Source organism: Chelon labrosus, assembly GCF_963514085.1.
Source record: "Chelon labrosus genome assembly, chromosome: 22".
NCBI classification, from domain to species: Eukaryota; Metazoa; Chordata; class Actinopteri; order Mugiliformes; family Mugilidae; genus Chelon; species Chelon labrosus.
Window position 1 is genome coordinate 19,331,312 of NC_140355.1, and position 16,470 is coordinate 19,347,781.

Sequence of the window (16,470 nt, forward strand, 5' to 3'; positions counted from 1 at the left end):
AAATACAACAAAAGAGGAAGAACCATAGTCTGTACAAACGCATTTAAAATACAGTCTGCGGGTGCAACCAAAGCAATTAGCATTGGCTGCCACAAGCTGTGACCACTTTATTCCACTAGGTGGCAGCATAGGGCAGAACGGCCTGTGCGCTGCTTTGAACGTCAGACGAAGAAGTCAGCATTACATTCAGTACGCTGCTGCCTCACAGCGTACAGAGCAGCAGATAGTTGACGAGTGTGTACATAATAAATCACTTTCCTTTATCACTAGCTCGAATTTCTCTCTGCCACACTACTAATTATTTCGGATATTTCCCGAGAAAGCCCGAGAAGAACCCAGGACGTGCGAGACTATTTTTTTAAGAATCCTTTTGGTCATCTTGCTTCCACTTTGCTTGTTAGCCATTTGCCAAGAGAGAGGGTATTTCTTCGGCCGGAGGAAACATGAGCTTCCTTTTGTAAGTAATGATTATGAGATGAATGTCTATTTTGTTTTGCCACATTTAAACGCTGTATTTGAAAAAAAACAAAAAAAAAAAAAACGTCAGAGGTGCTACACCACCAAGAAGCTAGCTAGCGATAGCCTAGCATGGGCTTGGGCTACTTCCTGGGCTCGCCTTTGAGTGCTTGATGTTTCCCTCTGTTTTCTTGTACATTTTTGTTTAAAATTGACATCAGCAGTGATTTTTACATTGATTAAAACTCTGGAGTAACCGCTGCTGTATACGTTAATGCAGCTTTTATCTGCGTAGCCAAACAGTCAGAGATGGTTTCACAACGAGGGCCGGATATTTGCTGGTGAGAATACTATAAATGCCACGGGCTAATCCTTTTGCCGATCTGACAAAAAAGACACCGATCAATCTCTGATCTGTTAAGGTCTGCTGGCGGTATTTAGGTGTCTGCACGCACATTAAATGCTTCCTCTTGTGGGGATGTTAGTCACTGGAAGGAGTGTTACAAATCTACCGGACAAGCCAACAAACAAACGCCCTTTAAGTCACCAGTTTTCAACTAGTAGTTAACTGACTCAGATTAGTTTTTTTTGGTATTCCCCTTCCTCACATAATTGTCACCATAAAGCCCCTCTGTTTAATATCAGAGCCTCTTTCCATCATATGGTAATAACCAAAGGTACAGCTGATCTTTAAAGGTTTGAAGTAGAAGTTGTAAAAGTAAAGGCCGGTTACTTTAATAATAGCACTTTCTGTCTAATTGACGCATTATACAAACGATATAGGACATTTTGATAAAACAGGCGCTCTAATTAAATGGAAATCTTGTTTTGCGTCCAGCCCACCATGCTGTGAAATTCTTGTTTAATGGGGCAGCGAGGTGAATTGAATACGGTGGGTCTCCAAAATGGCCTCATTATACACAGAGAGGCACACTGTTCTGGTCCGCGCTCCGATTCTACTAAACCCCAGGCGACTATAGCCAAAACAATGAAAACAAATCTTGTATTTGTGTTGTCTTGGGGTTATATGAGCGCACAATTGCTCATCCACACCTGTCTGCCTCCTCATTCATCACACCTTTTGTCTTCCTGTTTTCAAACGTGACTCACAGTGGAAACCGTTCGTCCAAAACGTTCAAGCCCAAGAAGAATATCCCCGAGGGTTCTCATCAGTACGAGCTGTTGAAACACGCCGAGGCCACGCTGGGAAGTGGGAACCTGCGCATGGCAGTCATGTTGCCCGAGGGCGAAGACTTAAACGAGTGGGTCGCAGTCAACAGTAAGCGCTACGTTTATCTTTTTTTTTTTTTTCCTCCCCTCACTTGTTACAACCCTTTTTTCTTTTTGGTTCAGGGTCCCTGGAAGAACTACTTTATCCCCGACGCCTTTACATTCCTATCAATCTCCTCTTTACATCTGTGTGCTTCTCATTAGTCCCGAAATCTCAATTAGCCCACATCATGAATCATTTGAGAGCGAGCTATCACCGTGTAAGATCTTGGCATTCACTCTAAAGGCCATGTGCATTCATGCCAGACAAACCACTGTGAATGTTAAATAGACTTTATTGTCCGTACTGTGAGAGCCCTGTTTGCTTTCCTCTAAATTGAGACAAATGGTCGGTCAGCAGGAGCTTGATTTCCCTCTGCCTTTAGGGTTTAAGTTGTTCAGCGGCCCAGCACGTTAACAAACCATTATTTGTCCTCTGTTTTTACGCACCTCTAGCAGGGAGGTTTTTTCTACTTTGTGAGCGGTGCCTCGGCGCTGCCGCTGCTGTGGCACAATAATTGTACTCTCCAGGTTTGTGGAAGGTTAGCAGGAGCTTTGGTCATAATTGCACAAGCTGTTTTAACTTGCACAATAAAGGGAAGTCGGAATAAAAGTGCTGCGAGCAGTAACTTCTCCTACCACGCAATAGAAATGACTTTTCACATGATCTCTGTTCACGAGAAGCACTTCACTTTATTATTTTAGTTTGTTTATGCTCAAGATAGATAGTGAATATAGAGGAGAAACAACCAGAATTAAGCAGGGGAAGTAGGGTGACCTGAGAGTCTTTGTTGAAGCCTGGGACACTGCCACCGTGATGGCAAACTTAACATACGGAGCAGCTGAGTAACGATTTATCTGATGTACTTGCTGTATGTTTTTTCTTTCCATTTTCCCAGCCAGATGTAGTGTGTCACTTTATGAATCATCTGACGTTTTGCTCTGTTAATTGTTATAATGTTAGTTTAAGAACATTTGCTGGGTGTTGTTTTAAAATACACATTGGTCCATGTTTTGGAAAGTACCTTGACTTCTCCTTTTTCTCAGTGTGTTAATCAGCAGATGCCATCTCATTTCAGGCTGCAACAACAGAAACAATAGTGCGGGCTGTCGCTTGTTGATGGTTAATAACTTGTCGTCACCATGTGAATGTTTAGAATCAATAACTATTAGATGGCGCCTCGGTTATGAATACAAACATTTTTGGACAAGTCTTTTAAAAGAGATCTATGTCCCTTTGCAAAGAGAAGCTCACGCAACACATATGCCGATCAGCTGTTCAATATGTATTTTTTCAGCATGAGTAGCAAATGGAGCACCAACTCGAATGCTGCCAGCTCTTAAAATGGATCTCTCCAACTGAGGGAAAGGCAAAGTTGGCGGTGTGCCTCTGGGAATGCGTGGTAAAACAGCGTGTGCCAGATAGCTTGCTGGAGTGTACACTGGTATCAAGTTTGGATTAGGCAGTGAAGTGGCTGTGTGTGGTGGTGGTGGTGGTGGTGGAGGGAGTAGATGCCAACTATTTTTTGCTGGCACACTTTATTTGTCTTGTATGTACTTGAATTAATATGATTCTGCTTCTTGTTTTTTTTCCAGCCGTGGACTTCTTCAACCAGATCAACATGCTGTATGGCACCATCACAGACTTTTGCACGGAGGAAAGTTGCCCGGTCATGTCTGCCGGTCCTAAGTAAGCAGAACGTAGAAGGAGCAATAAAACTACTCCTTTCTTTATTCTTTGTGATTTGACAAGGTTGAACAGGATTTATGGATTGGCTTGGAGTCAGGTTTGCAAAAGGCAGCACACTTGTTGTTATCACAGTCTGCAGTCCGTCTTATAGTCGGTTTATGACACAGAAGCTGCAGCCAGCGTCAGCGCAGACCCTAGCGCCGCCGTAGCTGACGCGCACCTCCCCAGAAATGTAACTCCGCGCCGGTCTTCAGTATTTTCAGCTGCTTCTCCATCTCTGCAATTTTCAAATTGATTGTTTTGGATCGATGAAGATGGGACGCGTCGAGAAAAGGTTAACTGAGGAGGTTCGGAGATACAAACATTTGCACGAGTCGTCTTCGGCGAAACGTGAAGCAGGAAGTAGAAACAAAAATGAACCCGACTGGCAAAAAAGACAAAGCGTCGACTAGCGTTTGGGTGGCGCTGTTACAGAGCGAGCCAGACTGACGAGCGCACAAGTAGAAATGGATCGCACCAGCGTAGGTTACGGCCTCTATGTCCTGCAGCCTTTAAATTACTATTATACTGGATTTAGAGACAAATAGTAGCAGCCTGTGCCGTTCATCTACAGCAGGGATGTCGAACTCATTTTAGTTCGGGGGCCACATACAGCCCAGTTTGATCTAAAGCGGGCCGGTCCTGTAAGATAATAGCATAACAACCTATGAGTCCATTTGTTTTAATGCAAAGAAGGTCAAGTAAATTAGGAGAATGTTTACATTTCATGAACTACCCTTCAAAAAAAATTCAATTTTGCGCGAAAAAATAAGTGCAAATTGAGCACACTGTGGTCTGCTGTTTAGTCCTGGGTCTCCGTGTTGTGTTCTGTCCACTTCTCTTACTAAAACAGTTATTTTCATTAAAAAAAATTGCAGTCTTCTATGTAACTTTGCAAATTCATGCTGTGGGCCATTTTAGACCTTCTGGCGGGCCGCTTTTGGCCCACGGGCCGCATGTTTGACACCTGTGATCTACAGGAATACCAAACATGTATGGAAGCTGTTGAGATGTGGCATTTAATGGGCAAATGAATGTAGGATAGCATTAACGTCGTATGGGAAACACTGCTCTATATCTATATAAGAGTGATTTTTAGCTGATTGTCATAGTGACATCTGACTCCCACTATGCTTTCATCTGCAACCAGACAGGAACGCCTGTATTTGTCAGTCAACCACAGCATGGCTGTGCAGGCTGTCATGTGGAGAAAAGAATTGCAGTCTCTCTTGCCGGAAGCTCGGCTATTTAGAAGTCGGCGCGTTTGATGTCCCGCTTCATAACCTGGGACGCAGATCTCGCTGCCTGGCCTCCTGCTGCCAAGCTCGGAAGATTTCCAGCGGACGTTTCACGTGCCGCTTTTAACAGAGCCGTCGACCATTCTTATTCTCATCTGTATTTCCTGCAGGTACGAGTACCACTGGGCCGATGGAACCAACATCAAGAAGCCCATCAAGTGCTCCGCTCCCAAGTATATCGATTACCTCATGACTTGGGTCCAGGACCAGCTCGACGACGAGACGCTTTTTCCTTCAAAGATCGGTAGGATTTAGTCTCTGTTCGTCTACTAGTGCTCACCTCTAAAGAAAAAAAGAATGCACTTGCTCAGTGAGATTACACTATCGGGATTATCGCCGCTTTCAGCTGCCGCACAGGATGAGTCGCACAGTGTATAACTCGGCGGCGATTTGACCTGTCTTGCTGGTTTGTCATGTGCCAGAGGTTTTATTTTTAACTTGTAGTTTTGCTTGAAACTCTGGACAAGTGGTTTTTTCCTTGGAGGCTGTAACGACATGGAAGAAGTTTTAATGAATGAATTATTGGTAAATGCCTTTGGCGAGATCATATGACAGTATTGCTTATGTTCCAGAAGATAATAACAGTCCATTGTTTTCCAGATCTCTCTCTTAAATCAAAAAAAATAACGCTTGAAGCTCTAGCTGCGGTTACCGTTGTGTGGGATCATTGACTAGAGGGAGAACTGACATACATACCGACGCAGTCTCAGCCGCACAACTAGCTGAGGCTTGTGCTGTCTGAGGTGCAGCCCTCATTTATTTGGTACATGTCAGTGGAAGGACTAAATGTGCTGCCCCGGAGTGACAGAATCGACCTTCGAAATCAAGTATTTGCAAGCAAAGCAACAAAAATACCTGTTGCACGTGATTAAACTTTTTACCCCGTCAGGAGCATCTTACGTATAAATATTTAATGCTCCGAGTTTAAGGTGTGAAAACGGACTGCTTAAACATTTAGATGGCCACACACACACATCTCCCTGTCCTGGGACTCCCTGTCCTGTCGGTCGCTGCCTTCTTTTTAAATAATAAACACCGAGTTGTCCTGCCGGTGCCTCCCTCTACTCCCTTTGAGCTCCGGCCAAGCGCCCTCTACCTCGGCTATGTGCTTCACAGCTGTTCGGTGAATCAAGGCTTGGAGAGCGGAGCGTTCCTTCCTGCGCGTGAATTCTTTGTTGGCGTGAGGTGGTTCTGTGTTGCTGTCATGATTGTTTGCACTTCCCTTTGAATCGTGCCGTGGCCTGCCTGTTGGAGACATTTGCAGCCCAGGAGAACACGCAGAGCGCAGTGCAGCTGCAGCTTCACTCTGAAAAGAAAATAATGTTCAATGATACAGGGAAGTTTATTTTATTTTATTATGGTGTTAAAGCAGTAAACAGCATAATTGAGGTCACGATTACAGTCACACTTGCTTCAACGGTCTTGGACGGCCACTTGTGATTGGATCACAGTTCTGCACGCTCGTCTGCAAATACTGGGGCGCAGTAAAAGATGGTACAAAGAGCTGCTGTCTCGAAACAATCGGTGGTTTTTGCATGTGCACGGTGATATGATATGAAACGGGAACCATATTGAGCTGTAAAGTCTCTCTCAGCCACTGGAAGCACATGCTAATTATTCTTATTACCCAGGATGCAAGAGAAGGCAGAGAAAACCCTATCCCCTGACCTTTTTATTCTGTGTCTTTGCTCGTATTCTTGATTTGATCTCATTAATCTAATCAACTATTCACTCCGTCTCGTCCCCAAGGCGTCCCCTTCAAGCGTAACTTTATGTCGGTGGCCAAGACCATCCTGAAGCGCCTGTTCAGGGTCTACGCCCACATCTACCACCAGCACTTTGACTCCGTCATGCAGCTGCAAGAGGAGGCCCACCTCAACACGTCGTTCAAACACTTCATCTTTTTTGTTCAGGTAAAGCAGCCACCTCTTGACATTTGACTTAATTATTAACTGTAAAAAAAAAAAAACATATAATCTGACTATTTTTCCTTTCTCTATGTCTCTTTTTCTTCCTCAGGAGTTCAACCTCATTGACAGGAAAGAGCTCGTCCCACTACAGGAGCTGATCGAAAAACTGACAACCAAGGATAGATAAACAGCGATGTAACCCTTATTTTATTGTTCTTCTAGTTTTTGCACAGATACCCACCCCACCCTGGCTGTATGTATGCAGTATATACTATATTTCCATTTGGGGAAATGTTTTTAATAAGGCCAGGAAGAAGGAAGGGTCTTGATAGGTTTAAGGCACCAGGACTAATGCAATCAGGGATTACACACTTAATTGAACAAACCACAGATTAACGTTAGAGGAAATGGTTTTTAGCTGTATGGAAGGAGAGAGAGAGAGAGAGAAAGAAGAAAAAATGCCCGGCATTCAGTCACGGCTTACATTTAGGGATATTAGTTTTCTATTAGATATTTTTCACTCATGGCAACACATTCATGTCTATTTCCAGCTCACTCACAGCGGGCGGGGGGAGAATAGTGTGTGATAAAGAGTTGCTCTATCGTAGAGGGTCGGTTGCAAGAATATAAGACAGCATTTAAGCCAGGTAGTTATTTTATTAATTAATCCACGCTTGGAAGGATTTGGGTCTTGGTTTGCTAATGTTCACATATCTAATAGTGGATATCTGTCAATACAAAGGAATCCTAAGTGCCTAGCACGGCTCGTAATTGCCCTATATCAGCAGCGAGGACTGTAAGAAGATAAAAGGCCATATAACACGTAATTGACGCTCAACACTAAAATTTTCTTCTTTTCTTTACTTGTACGTGCTTCTAAATCCCTTACTCTCTCCTCTTTGTACTGTACCTTGGTTAAAATAGGATTTTCTCTTAATGTCATATCGACTTTATTTAGCTAGAAATAAAAAAATGAATGTGTTGAAGGACATAGAAGAAGTGAGGCTAGAGTATCGTCATGTCGTAGCAGGGACTTAAAATTAAACCTTTAGCTTTTTTCTAGTTCTCTAATGTTTTTCTTTTTTTTTGTCCTGAAACAACTTTAAATAGTAGAAATGTCCACAAGGGATCTAAAACCTTAAATTGTACATAAATATCCGCGAATAGACGTAGAACACGAAGCTTGAACTCCACCGCTTCGAACCGGGTGACGCTACATCCCTTGTTACCCATCCCGCTAGCCGTGAAGCACTTTGAAACAATTTTCCTGACCTCTCTTGCCTGAATGTTTTATTCCGCACGGGCCGCCGCGCTTTTTTGCGAGAAGCCGGCGCCGCGCGACCAATCCTCCCTCGCGGGGCCCGGGGTGTCGCACCGTCGAATCGATTCGATCCGATACCGTTCGATTATCGGATCTTTCGCATCGAGATCGGTTTTTAAACCCCAGCCCTGCTCCCGTCATATTTCCCTCCCCCTCTCCAAATGAATGTTGAATGGCTTAACCTCCTTTGAGATCAGCTGTAAGGCACAAGTGAGATTTCTTATGCTTTTATACGGTCGGAGTTGTGCGTCGCTTCAAACGCCAGGTGCATGTGTGCCCCTCCCCCTAATCTCAAAGTGTAGTGTTACTATGCAATAACTGACACGACACTAATTACCACTCCTACTTTATATATCCAACGTGAACCTTCCTTTATAGTGCTCAAATTCGGGTGTAAAAGAAAAATAAACGTTTTATATCTGAAATTTGTCCGAGAGGCGTAACACTTTGTGTAAATACTGAGCCTTGAAAGTAAATCTCGCAGCGAGCGTGGAGCGGTGGCTTTTTGGTTTAACGAACGCATCGAGTCTTTTTAGAGGCTGCTCCCCCTCCCTTGTTTTGGATATTAAAGCGTTTGAATCGGTCGTTATTTTATTATTTTTTTCTCCCCCCCCCCCCCCCCCCCCTCCCCCTTAGCTAACTGTTATGAATGTTACTGCTCACCAGGTGTCTGCAAATGTAATAGAAAGTCTGGTCGCCCTGAAAGCGTCTCATCCTCATGAAATGCCCGTAACTCAGCCTTTTGCCTACAGTTTTCTTTCCTCCTCGACTGTAAGAATTGATGAAACATTTGTAAATAATGGCTCGGTAGGGGGTTTTCAATGCTACTGAATTGATTTATGCTGTCTACAAGACGAATAAAGGTGGTCTTGACTCTTTGAATGAGTTGTCTGGTCATTGTGAGCTCAGAGCTGCCTGGTACATTAATTTATTTGAGAAACTTCCCTCAAATGTTCTTTTATATTGCATAGGGAAGTAATGGCTGCCTTTACTTTTCAGAGGTATTTGCATTTGACTTTAAGATTCTACACCGATCAGCCACAACATTAAAACCACTGACAGGAGAAGTAAATAACATTATGACCATCTTGTGACAATTCAATGTTCTGCTGAGAAACTTTTGGACCTGACATTCATTCATGTGGATGTTACTTAGACATGTAGCACCCACCTAGACCAGACAAGGTGTTGACCTGGCCTCCAAATTCACTAGATCCCAAACTGATCAAGTATCTGTGGGATGATCCACAGAGGCCCCTCTCCTAAAAGGCCCCCACTAACGACATTCTGTTGCCCGACACCACAGGACACCCTCAGAAGGCCCATGTCCATTCTCTGATGAGGCACTTGGAGGCACAAGGGAGACCTACACAATATTAGGAAGGTGGTCATAATTTTATACCTGAGTGGCGTACTTGCAAACTATATATATTTCTTTTTTTTAATGAAGCGAATGTCGTTTACACACACCCCACCCCTGCAGAGTGCTGTTGCTGTCCATGTCCATGCATCCGTGACCACGGTGCACCCCATCTCCTGATGGCTGCTTCCAGCACGACAACGCACCGTGTCACAAAGCTAAAATAACCTCAAACTTTTTTATTTTGCACAGTTGGTCCATTATCTCAAATAAAAGAGGTACTTGCACTTAAATATTTCCACTCTTTGCTAGTGTACTCGTCGACATTTAGAAGGAAATTTACCCTTTAACAAGCATTTAAGGGAACTTCAAATAAAAATAAATAAATGAAAACACAATGTAATCGACTGAAATATATTGCTTTGTTGGATACTGCTGAGAAGAATGCAAATAAAGTTAAATTTAAGTTGTGTTTACATGTTCATGGACTTATAACAGTGCAACAACGGCTGTGCTTTCAACATTACTATATCTGTAAATAAACCTTTTACGCAAGACTTATAAGCGTTAATTTCCTCAATGTGTGCATGCGTGGGTGCGTGGTTTGTTTAGATGGGCGGATGAACGGATGGAGACGCGTGAGAACCGGCATCTGCTTCCTGGGCGGAGACAGCTGTTCCGCTTCCTGACGCGCGCGTTACCGCCAAACTTCAAACCTCATCCTCTCTCCGCCGGCAGCAGCTGCAGGCTGCAGCAGAGCGCGCTCTGATTAATTCCCTATTAGGAACACGTTTTATTATTTATTAGCTAAAGATGCCTATCACTCCGAAGAGACCCTGCCCGCACCCGATGGACGACTCCATGAACGACTCCATGAACGACTCCATGGAGAAGAGGATAAAGCGCGTTTCGATCGAGGGCAACATCGGTGAGATAATATATCACACAAGTAGTCACTTTAGAAGCTTTATCCTCAGGTGCGTGTGTGCCACCTGTGTCCGTTTGAGGCGCGTGTGTTTGTCAGACGGCTTCACTCGGGGCTCTAATCCTAATCGATCCGTTTTTGCTGCCAATTTCCACCCTGCTGACTCATGTAAACAAAAGGAAAATCGATGCATTTGGTAAGAAACATGCACATCGTGTAAACACATAACCTGCCACGACATCGGGACGTGACGGGAATGTGTTCTCCTTTTTCTTTTGTGCGCTCAGCTGCGGGGAAATCTACGTTTGTGCGCCTCTTGGAGCAGGAGAGCGCAGACTGGGAGGTGGTGCCGGAACCGATCGCCAGGTGGTGCAATGTCCAAACAACAGGGAGCGACTTTGAGGTATTAAGACACAGTATTACTGCAGTTTAAAGATGGGAACCTATGCACAAAAGAGAAACATAAAATCAACTTCTCCTTCAGGGGGGAGCGCTCTCTGCTCAGAGGAGAGAGAGGGACATGTTAAGATAACCCGGCAGAGCCTCCATCTGTATTTAGAGTGCAGCTGCCATCTGTTCATGTATCTGCACTGGTTGCGGTTTTATACCATCAGCTAGCTCACACACCCAGAGCAACAGATGGTGCCACCGTGGACAGATGAACATGTCATCATCAGGGCAGACATCTCTAACCTCCCTCACAGCTGCCTGTGGCCCGATTGGCACGGCAACACACAAGTTCATGAGGTGCACTGGCGACAGCGAACGCATTCTGATGTAATAGCAGCCCTGGACTAAGTCCTAGCTCCGTGAAGGCTGTGGTATTTGGCATTTGTGCAAACAGGAGCTGCTGATTTGCTGAGTTTTGTTCTATCGAGGCATGTTTCCATTATTTTGGCAACCCAGTTCTACTGTTTATGGGCCAAAATACATCCTACAAAAATGATTTCAGCACAATCTGAGCTGGATTTAATGCAGGACCGTTATATCGGAGTGCATTTGTTTTCACAAGTGTACCTAATGAACTGGCAAGTGAGTTTGTTTACATACAGAGAGATGTGTGCAGCCATGCGAGAAATTTAAGGTGGTATTTTGAGGCGTTGTGTGCCTGAGAGAACCACTAAATGAATGTGTGGAGAGCTGCAGCCTCCATATTTAATCATCTTAGGGATGACTGGTTGCTTTATGGCAATAAAATCATTAAATCGTCTACGTATTATGGCATTATAGACATAAACACACCACACCGTCTCGCAAACATCCTTCTCTTCGCCAGTAAAACTGTAAACTGTGCCAAATGGTGCTGGCGCGGTGTAAAGCGATAGCGCAGAGGCATCATCAGAATGCACTGCTGCAGCCGAGCCATTCGGCTGAGTCCTCCAGCCAGGCTCCACAACTGCTCCGCAGCTCACAGCTGTAGCCGGCGAGGCCTCCCTCTGTCGGTCGGTGGACGGGGGGCCGTGGGAGAAGGGAGGAGCCACTTTGTTGAGGGCACCACAGCTTCAAATCCGTGCAAACGGGTGGAACGGAAGCAAATTGAGAGAATTTCCTCATCAGTTTGACGACGAGTGCGATGCAAATACAGACGTGCACTGCATGCATCACCAGTGACAACGGTGATATTTTCAAGGGACCTCAAAAAGTGATGAACGGTTCAGTATTATTAATACCATGAATCTGTGTATTGTGTATTTCATCTAATTATGTTAAACTGACAAGCTAATGAAAAGCAGAAGGCTCCTAAAGATTTATGTCATCAGGATCAAATGTACAAAAATTGTTTTTTGAGTTTCAGTGCATTGAGCTCTCTCAGCCACCATACACTGGAAATAAGGAACTCAATTTTAGGAAAATTTGCTTCAGAGATTAATTTGGCTAAAGGCAGAAGTTGAACTATGCATAGTACGTAGAAAAAAATATACTGTCATAGCAACAAAAATGGCATGAGTGGCGTCTATCTCAGAAAAAGCATAAAAATGAAGTGAAACGTCTTGAATTTCATTACCCAAAACTATTTATTTAAAATAAAAATCCCTCACCAAGAAATTAGACAATTATTTGTGCTTGTAAGAGTTTTATTTAATTTTTTTTTTAGCTGTCGTTTCAATCCAGACCATCGACTCCAGTAACTACATTATTAGACATCAATTTTCTTCCAGTTGACTGCCTCCAGTTCATGTTAATTTATTAATGTTATCACCAGAACCTCTTAACTACAGCTTAGAAGTGCTGATGAAAGTGGTATATACACTGATCAGCCACAACATTATGCCCACTGACAGGAGAAGTAAATACCACTGACCATCTTGTGACAATTCAGTATTCTGCTGGGAAACTTCTGGACCTGGCATTCACTGGTGTGGATGTTACTTAGACATGTAGCACCCACCTAGACCAGACCAGGCACCCCCACCCCATAGCAATGACACTCCTTGATGTTCAGCAGCCATCCCCAGCAGGATGCAGCCTGACACAGACACAAAAACGCTTTAGGAACAACTAAAAAAAAATAAACATGAAGAACAGCACAAGATGTTGACCTGGCCTCCAAATTCACTAGATCCCAGACTGATCAAGTATCTGTGGGATGATCCACAGAGGCCCCTTCCCCTCAACTCATAGGATCCAAAAGCCCCCACTAATTGTTCTAATTCTTTAATCATTCAATTTCTGTAACTGCTTGTCCTTTGGAGAGTCACCGAGGGGCTGGAGCCAATCCCAGCTGTAATTGGGCGAAAGGCGGGGTACTTAAGTGTCCATGCAGCTTTGTCTGTATCAAGCAGCCAATTTTAACGTGCTGGTCATGTCATTTTGTGAAGTGTGAACTCAAAACAGGAATCTAAAATGTTGTATTTGTTGAGCATGTTGACACAACGTCACGCGTGCGATTTATCAGATTTGTTCATCCATAAAAAGAGAAATGGGGAAATGAAACTTTTTTTTTTTTTTTTTTTTTTTTTTTTAAATCTGACGTCGCAGGAGCTGACCACTTCTCAGAGGAGCGGGGGCAACGTGCTGCAGATGATGTACCAGAAGCCGGAGAGGTGGGCGTACACCTTCCAGAGCTACGCCTGCCTCAGCCGGGTGCGCGCCCAGATCAGGTCGGCCAACGGGAAGCTGCGAGAGGCCGAGAATCCCGTGCAGTTCTTCAAGCGCTCCATCTACAGCGACAGGTAGAGGAGACGGAGCCACATTAAGATTTAAACGTTGTTCATCTTGCAGTTTTTATAAATGGAATATTTGGGGATTTTGGTTGAAACTGATATGTTGCATAAGCCTCATTTTATTCACAAAATCACTGAACTTCAGTCTCTCCTTGTTTTTAAACTCCTGTGTCCGTTTCCTCTTGTGTATTCCTCATTCCTCAGGTATATTTTCGCAGCCAACCTGTACGAGAGCGAATGCCTGAATGAGACCGAATGGGCCATCTACCAGGACTGGCATGGCTGGCTGCACAACCAGTTTGGCAAGCACATCAAGCTGGACGGTATCGTCTACCTCAGAGCATCGCCTGAGGTACATTCCCGAGTTTCCCCCGGTTGCTATACGTTCTGTATTATCCAAATGCATCTGAATGGAAGGGCTGTGTCATGGAAAACTGAGAAATGTCGACAGTTGATTGACGATTTCCTTGTTTTTCTTTGTTTCTCTGCGCGCAGAAATGCTTAGAGAGATTACACTTGAGAGGCCGAGAGGAGGAGCAAGACATCCCCCTGGAGTACTTGGAGAAGCTTCACTTTAAGCACGAGAGCTGGCTGATGCACAAGACCATGACGTGAGCGCGCACACACACACACAATCACATGTGGCATGTTTGCACCATAAACTTTAATTCATTTATGTGAAAACAACAGATATATTTGTTTGGAGGAGGAAAAAAAAGACCCCATTCATGCTGCAGCCTGGGGGCAACAAAGGCTTGAATGGTTTGATGCATGTGATCAGACTGTTTACATCTCGGTTGCCCCCAGAGCAGAAATCTGACTGATCCACCCTGTGCACAAAATTCAACTCCTTGAAAGTTAATAAATTAAAACGGTCCGTGCACGTGAACTGTTGAGCATCACTAATGCACCGGTGCCGTGTCCTCTGTGCCCGCAGCATGGAATTTGAGTATCTCAGTGACGTGCCGGTGCTGACCATAGACGTGAACGACGACTTTAAGCGAAGCGCTATCAAGAGTGCTGACATGATCGAAAAGGTGAGTGGAGATTTTAAAATTTCCTTTTTTTTTTTTTGTTTGTGTCCAAATTTCAAAAAGGAGCTGAAACCGACTGCAGTGAATCATCCCGTCGACGTCCATAAACGCAATTTATTCCGGTGAATGGAGGGGGGGAAACGTCCGGATTAACGCTTTTTTATTTAAATAAAGGGACTTCAGAGGTTCTCAAATCATCAAAGACCTCTTGATTGGAGCGTTTGCCTCACAAAATAATAATCGCAACTCTATCAACTCTCGATCAGAAAAACGTTGTATCCCTGCAACTGATGCATTCAGGGACACCCCGGTATCCAGGATTTCAAAGAAGGCCCCTGAAGTGCCCACATTTCTTTCTAATTTTAACTCTTTATTTACTTTTTGTTACTAGTGTTTCAAATAAAACATTGCAAACATAAAACTTGCTGTAAATTCAAACCGACAAAGTCATTAAAGTTTAAACCGTGTTAAACCACTGGCAAAAACAAGTTGACATCATTTAATATGGAAAATCCCCAATTAAAGCGATTCTAATGTGTATTAATGAGCCCCGATGGTCTTGTCGTCTTCAAATAAGAGCCAAGAAACGGCTACATAAAATATGTGCGATGCAGAGAAGTAGCTTCAACGTCTATAAACGGATGCCAGTTGTTTAAGACGTGATTCTGCACGACGTTCTTAAAGGGAACTACGTTTTTTTACAACCTGGACCTTATTTCTGGTATTAAGTACGGTCGTTTACTCACCCATATAACTTTTGTGTAATTTGTAGTTGTTCGGGCGATTTAGATCAGCGTATATCCATATAGTGGGAGTGACTGGGGCACCCAAATGCAGCCTCTAAATAACACATTATCTGCCGCAAAACTTGTTAATTTCATCAATATTTTGTTATCGTACGCTAGTGCTATTCCCCGTTGTGCTATTCCCCGTCTGTAGTTACCTGTTATCATCATCCGGGGTCTGTAGGTCAATCTACAGACCTAGTAGACTTAGATTTTTTTCTAGTAGACCTAATTTTTCCGATTCTGAGGTTGTGGATGAACCATAGCAGTAGCAAATTACAGGTAAACTAGAGATGATATCATCCAGGTCAGAAGATAGCAGGTAACTCCGGACTCAACAGGGAATAGTACTAGCATACGATAACAAAATATTGGTGAAATGAACGAGTTTCAAGGAAGATAATGTGTTGATTAGAGGCTGCGTTTCGGTGCCCCATTCACTCCCACTATATGGATATACACGGATCTAATTATCTCCCGAAGGAATACAAATTGCACAAAAGTTATATGGGTGAGTAAACGACTGTATTTTATGCCAGAAATAAGGTCCAGGTCCTTTAAAAAAAAACAGTTCTCTGCAGGTGTTTTCACCCGTTTTAGGAGAATGGTCTGTGGCTGCAGGACTCTTAATATCAAGCTGGAAGGCGCCGATACAGAGACACACATTCACATTCACACACCCGCTGCTCACGCATGCAAAACGCGGCCCCCGAGAGCTGCTTACCGAGCCAGTTTCATGTTGATGGTAAACACCGGAACTTTTGTGGGATTTTAAACTCTCAACGAGGAGGGAACGGAACCGGTCCTGCGCTCACAAACGCACACAATGCTTTGCATATCATCCAGTTAGTGTCTTGAAAAGGGACGAATTAAAATAAAAAAAAAAAAAGGAACTGACTGAAAGCGCCAACCCATGTGCTCACTTGTGTTGCTAACGGCTCGTCTGTTTGTGTTTCATTTTCAGGTGAAAGAGTTCCTGAGCACGTTGTGAACTCCCGCCTGGGGCGACCGCGACTTTTACGGCTTCCATGAAATGCTTTTTGTACAGTGATTGAAAATGATCAGCTCTTAAAACTACAGTCTTTTTGTTTTTTAAATTTTTATAGTTGTGTATTTATCTATGTTGCTGCGTGCACTTGTTCTGTGTGTCCACTGAATAAAGACAATAAACTTGAACCTGAAATGACTGAAATGAGTGTCTTGTATTCATTTTTTTATT

General features: G+C 43.7%; 2 protein-coding genes across 2 annotated transcripts; both read left to right on the forward strand.

Annotated features, from left to right (window-relative positions):
• Window positions 1-159: 159 nt before the first annotated feature.
• LOC311507634 (MOB kinase activator 1B) lies at window positions 160-8,865 on the forward strand. The gene is made up of 6 exons (XM_084572053.1): window positions 160-457; window positions 1,569-1,735; window positions 3,322-3,415; window positions 4,863-4,996; window positions 6,502-6,665; window positions 6,772-8,865. Exons 1-6 carry the CDS (start codon window positions 444-446, stop codon window positions 6,847-6,849), a joined length of 651 nt encoding a protein of 216 aa, XP_084428179.1. The 5' UTR covers window positions 160-443; the 3' UTR covers window positions 6,850-8,865.
• A 1,185-nt stretch (window positions 8,866-10,050) lies between these two features.
• dck (deoxycytidine kinase) lies at window positions 10,051-16,451 on the forward strand. The gene is made up of 7 exons (XM_084572865.1): window positions 10,051-10,271; window positions 10,556-10,671; window positions 13,248-13,441; window positions 13,637-13,784; window positions 13,928-14,043; window positions 14,370-14,469; window positions 16,216-16,451. Exons 1-7 carry the CDS (start codon window positions 10,157-10,159, stop codon window positions 16,240-16,242), a joined length of 816 nt encoding a protein of 271 aa, XP_084428991.1. The 5' UTR covers window positions 10,051-10,156; the 3' UTR covers window positions 16,243-16,451.
• Window positions 16,452-16,470: the final 19 nt, after the last annotated feature.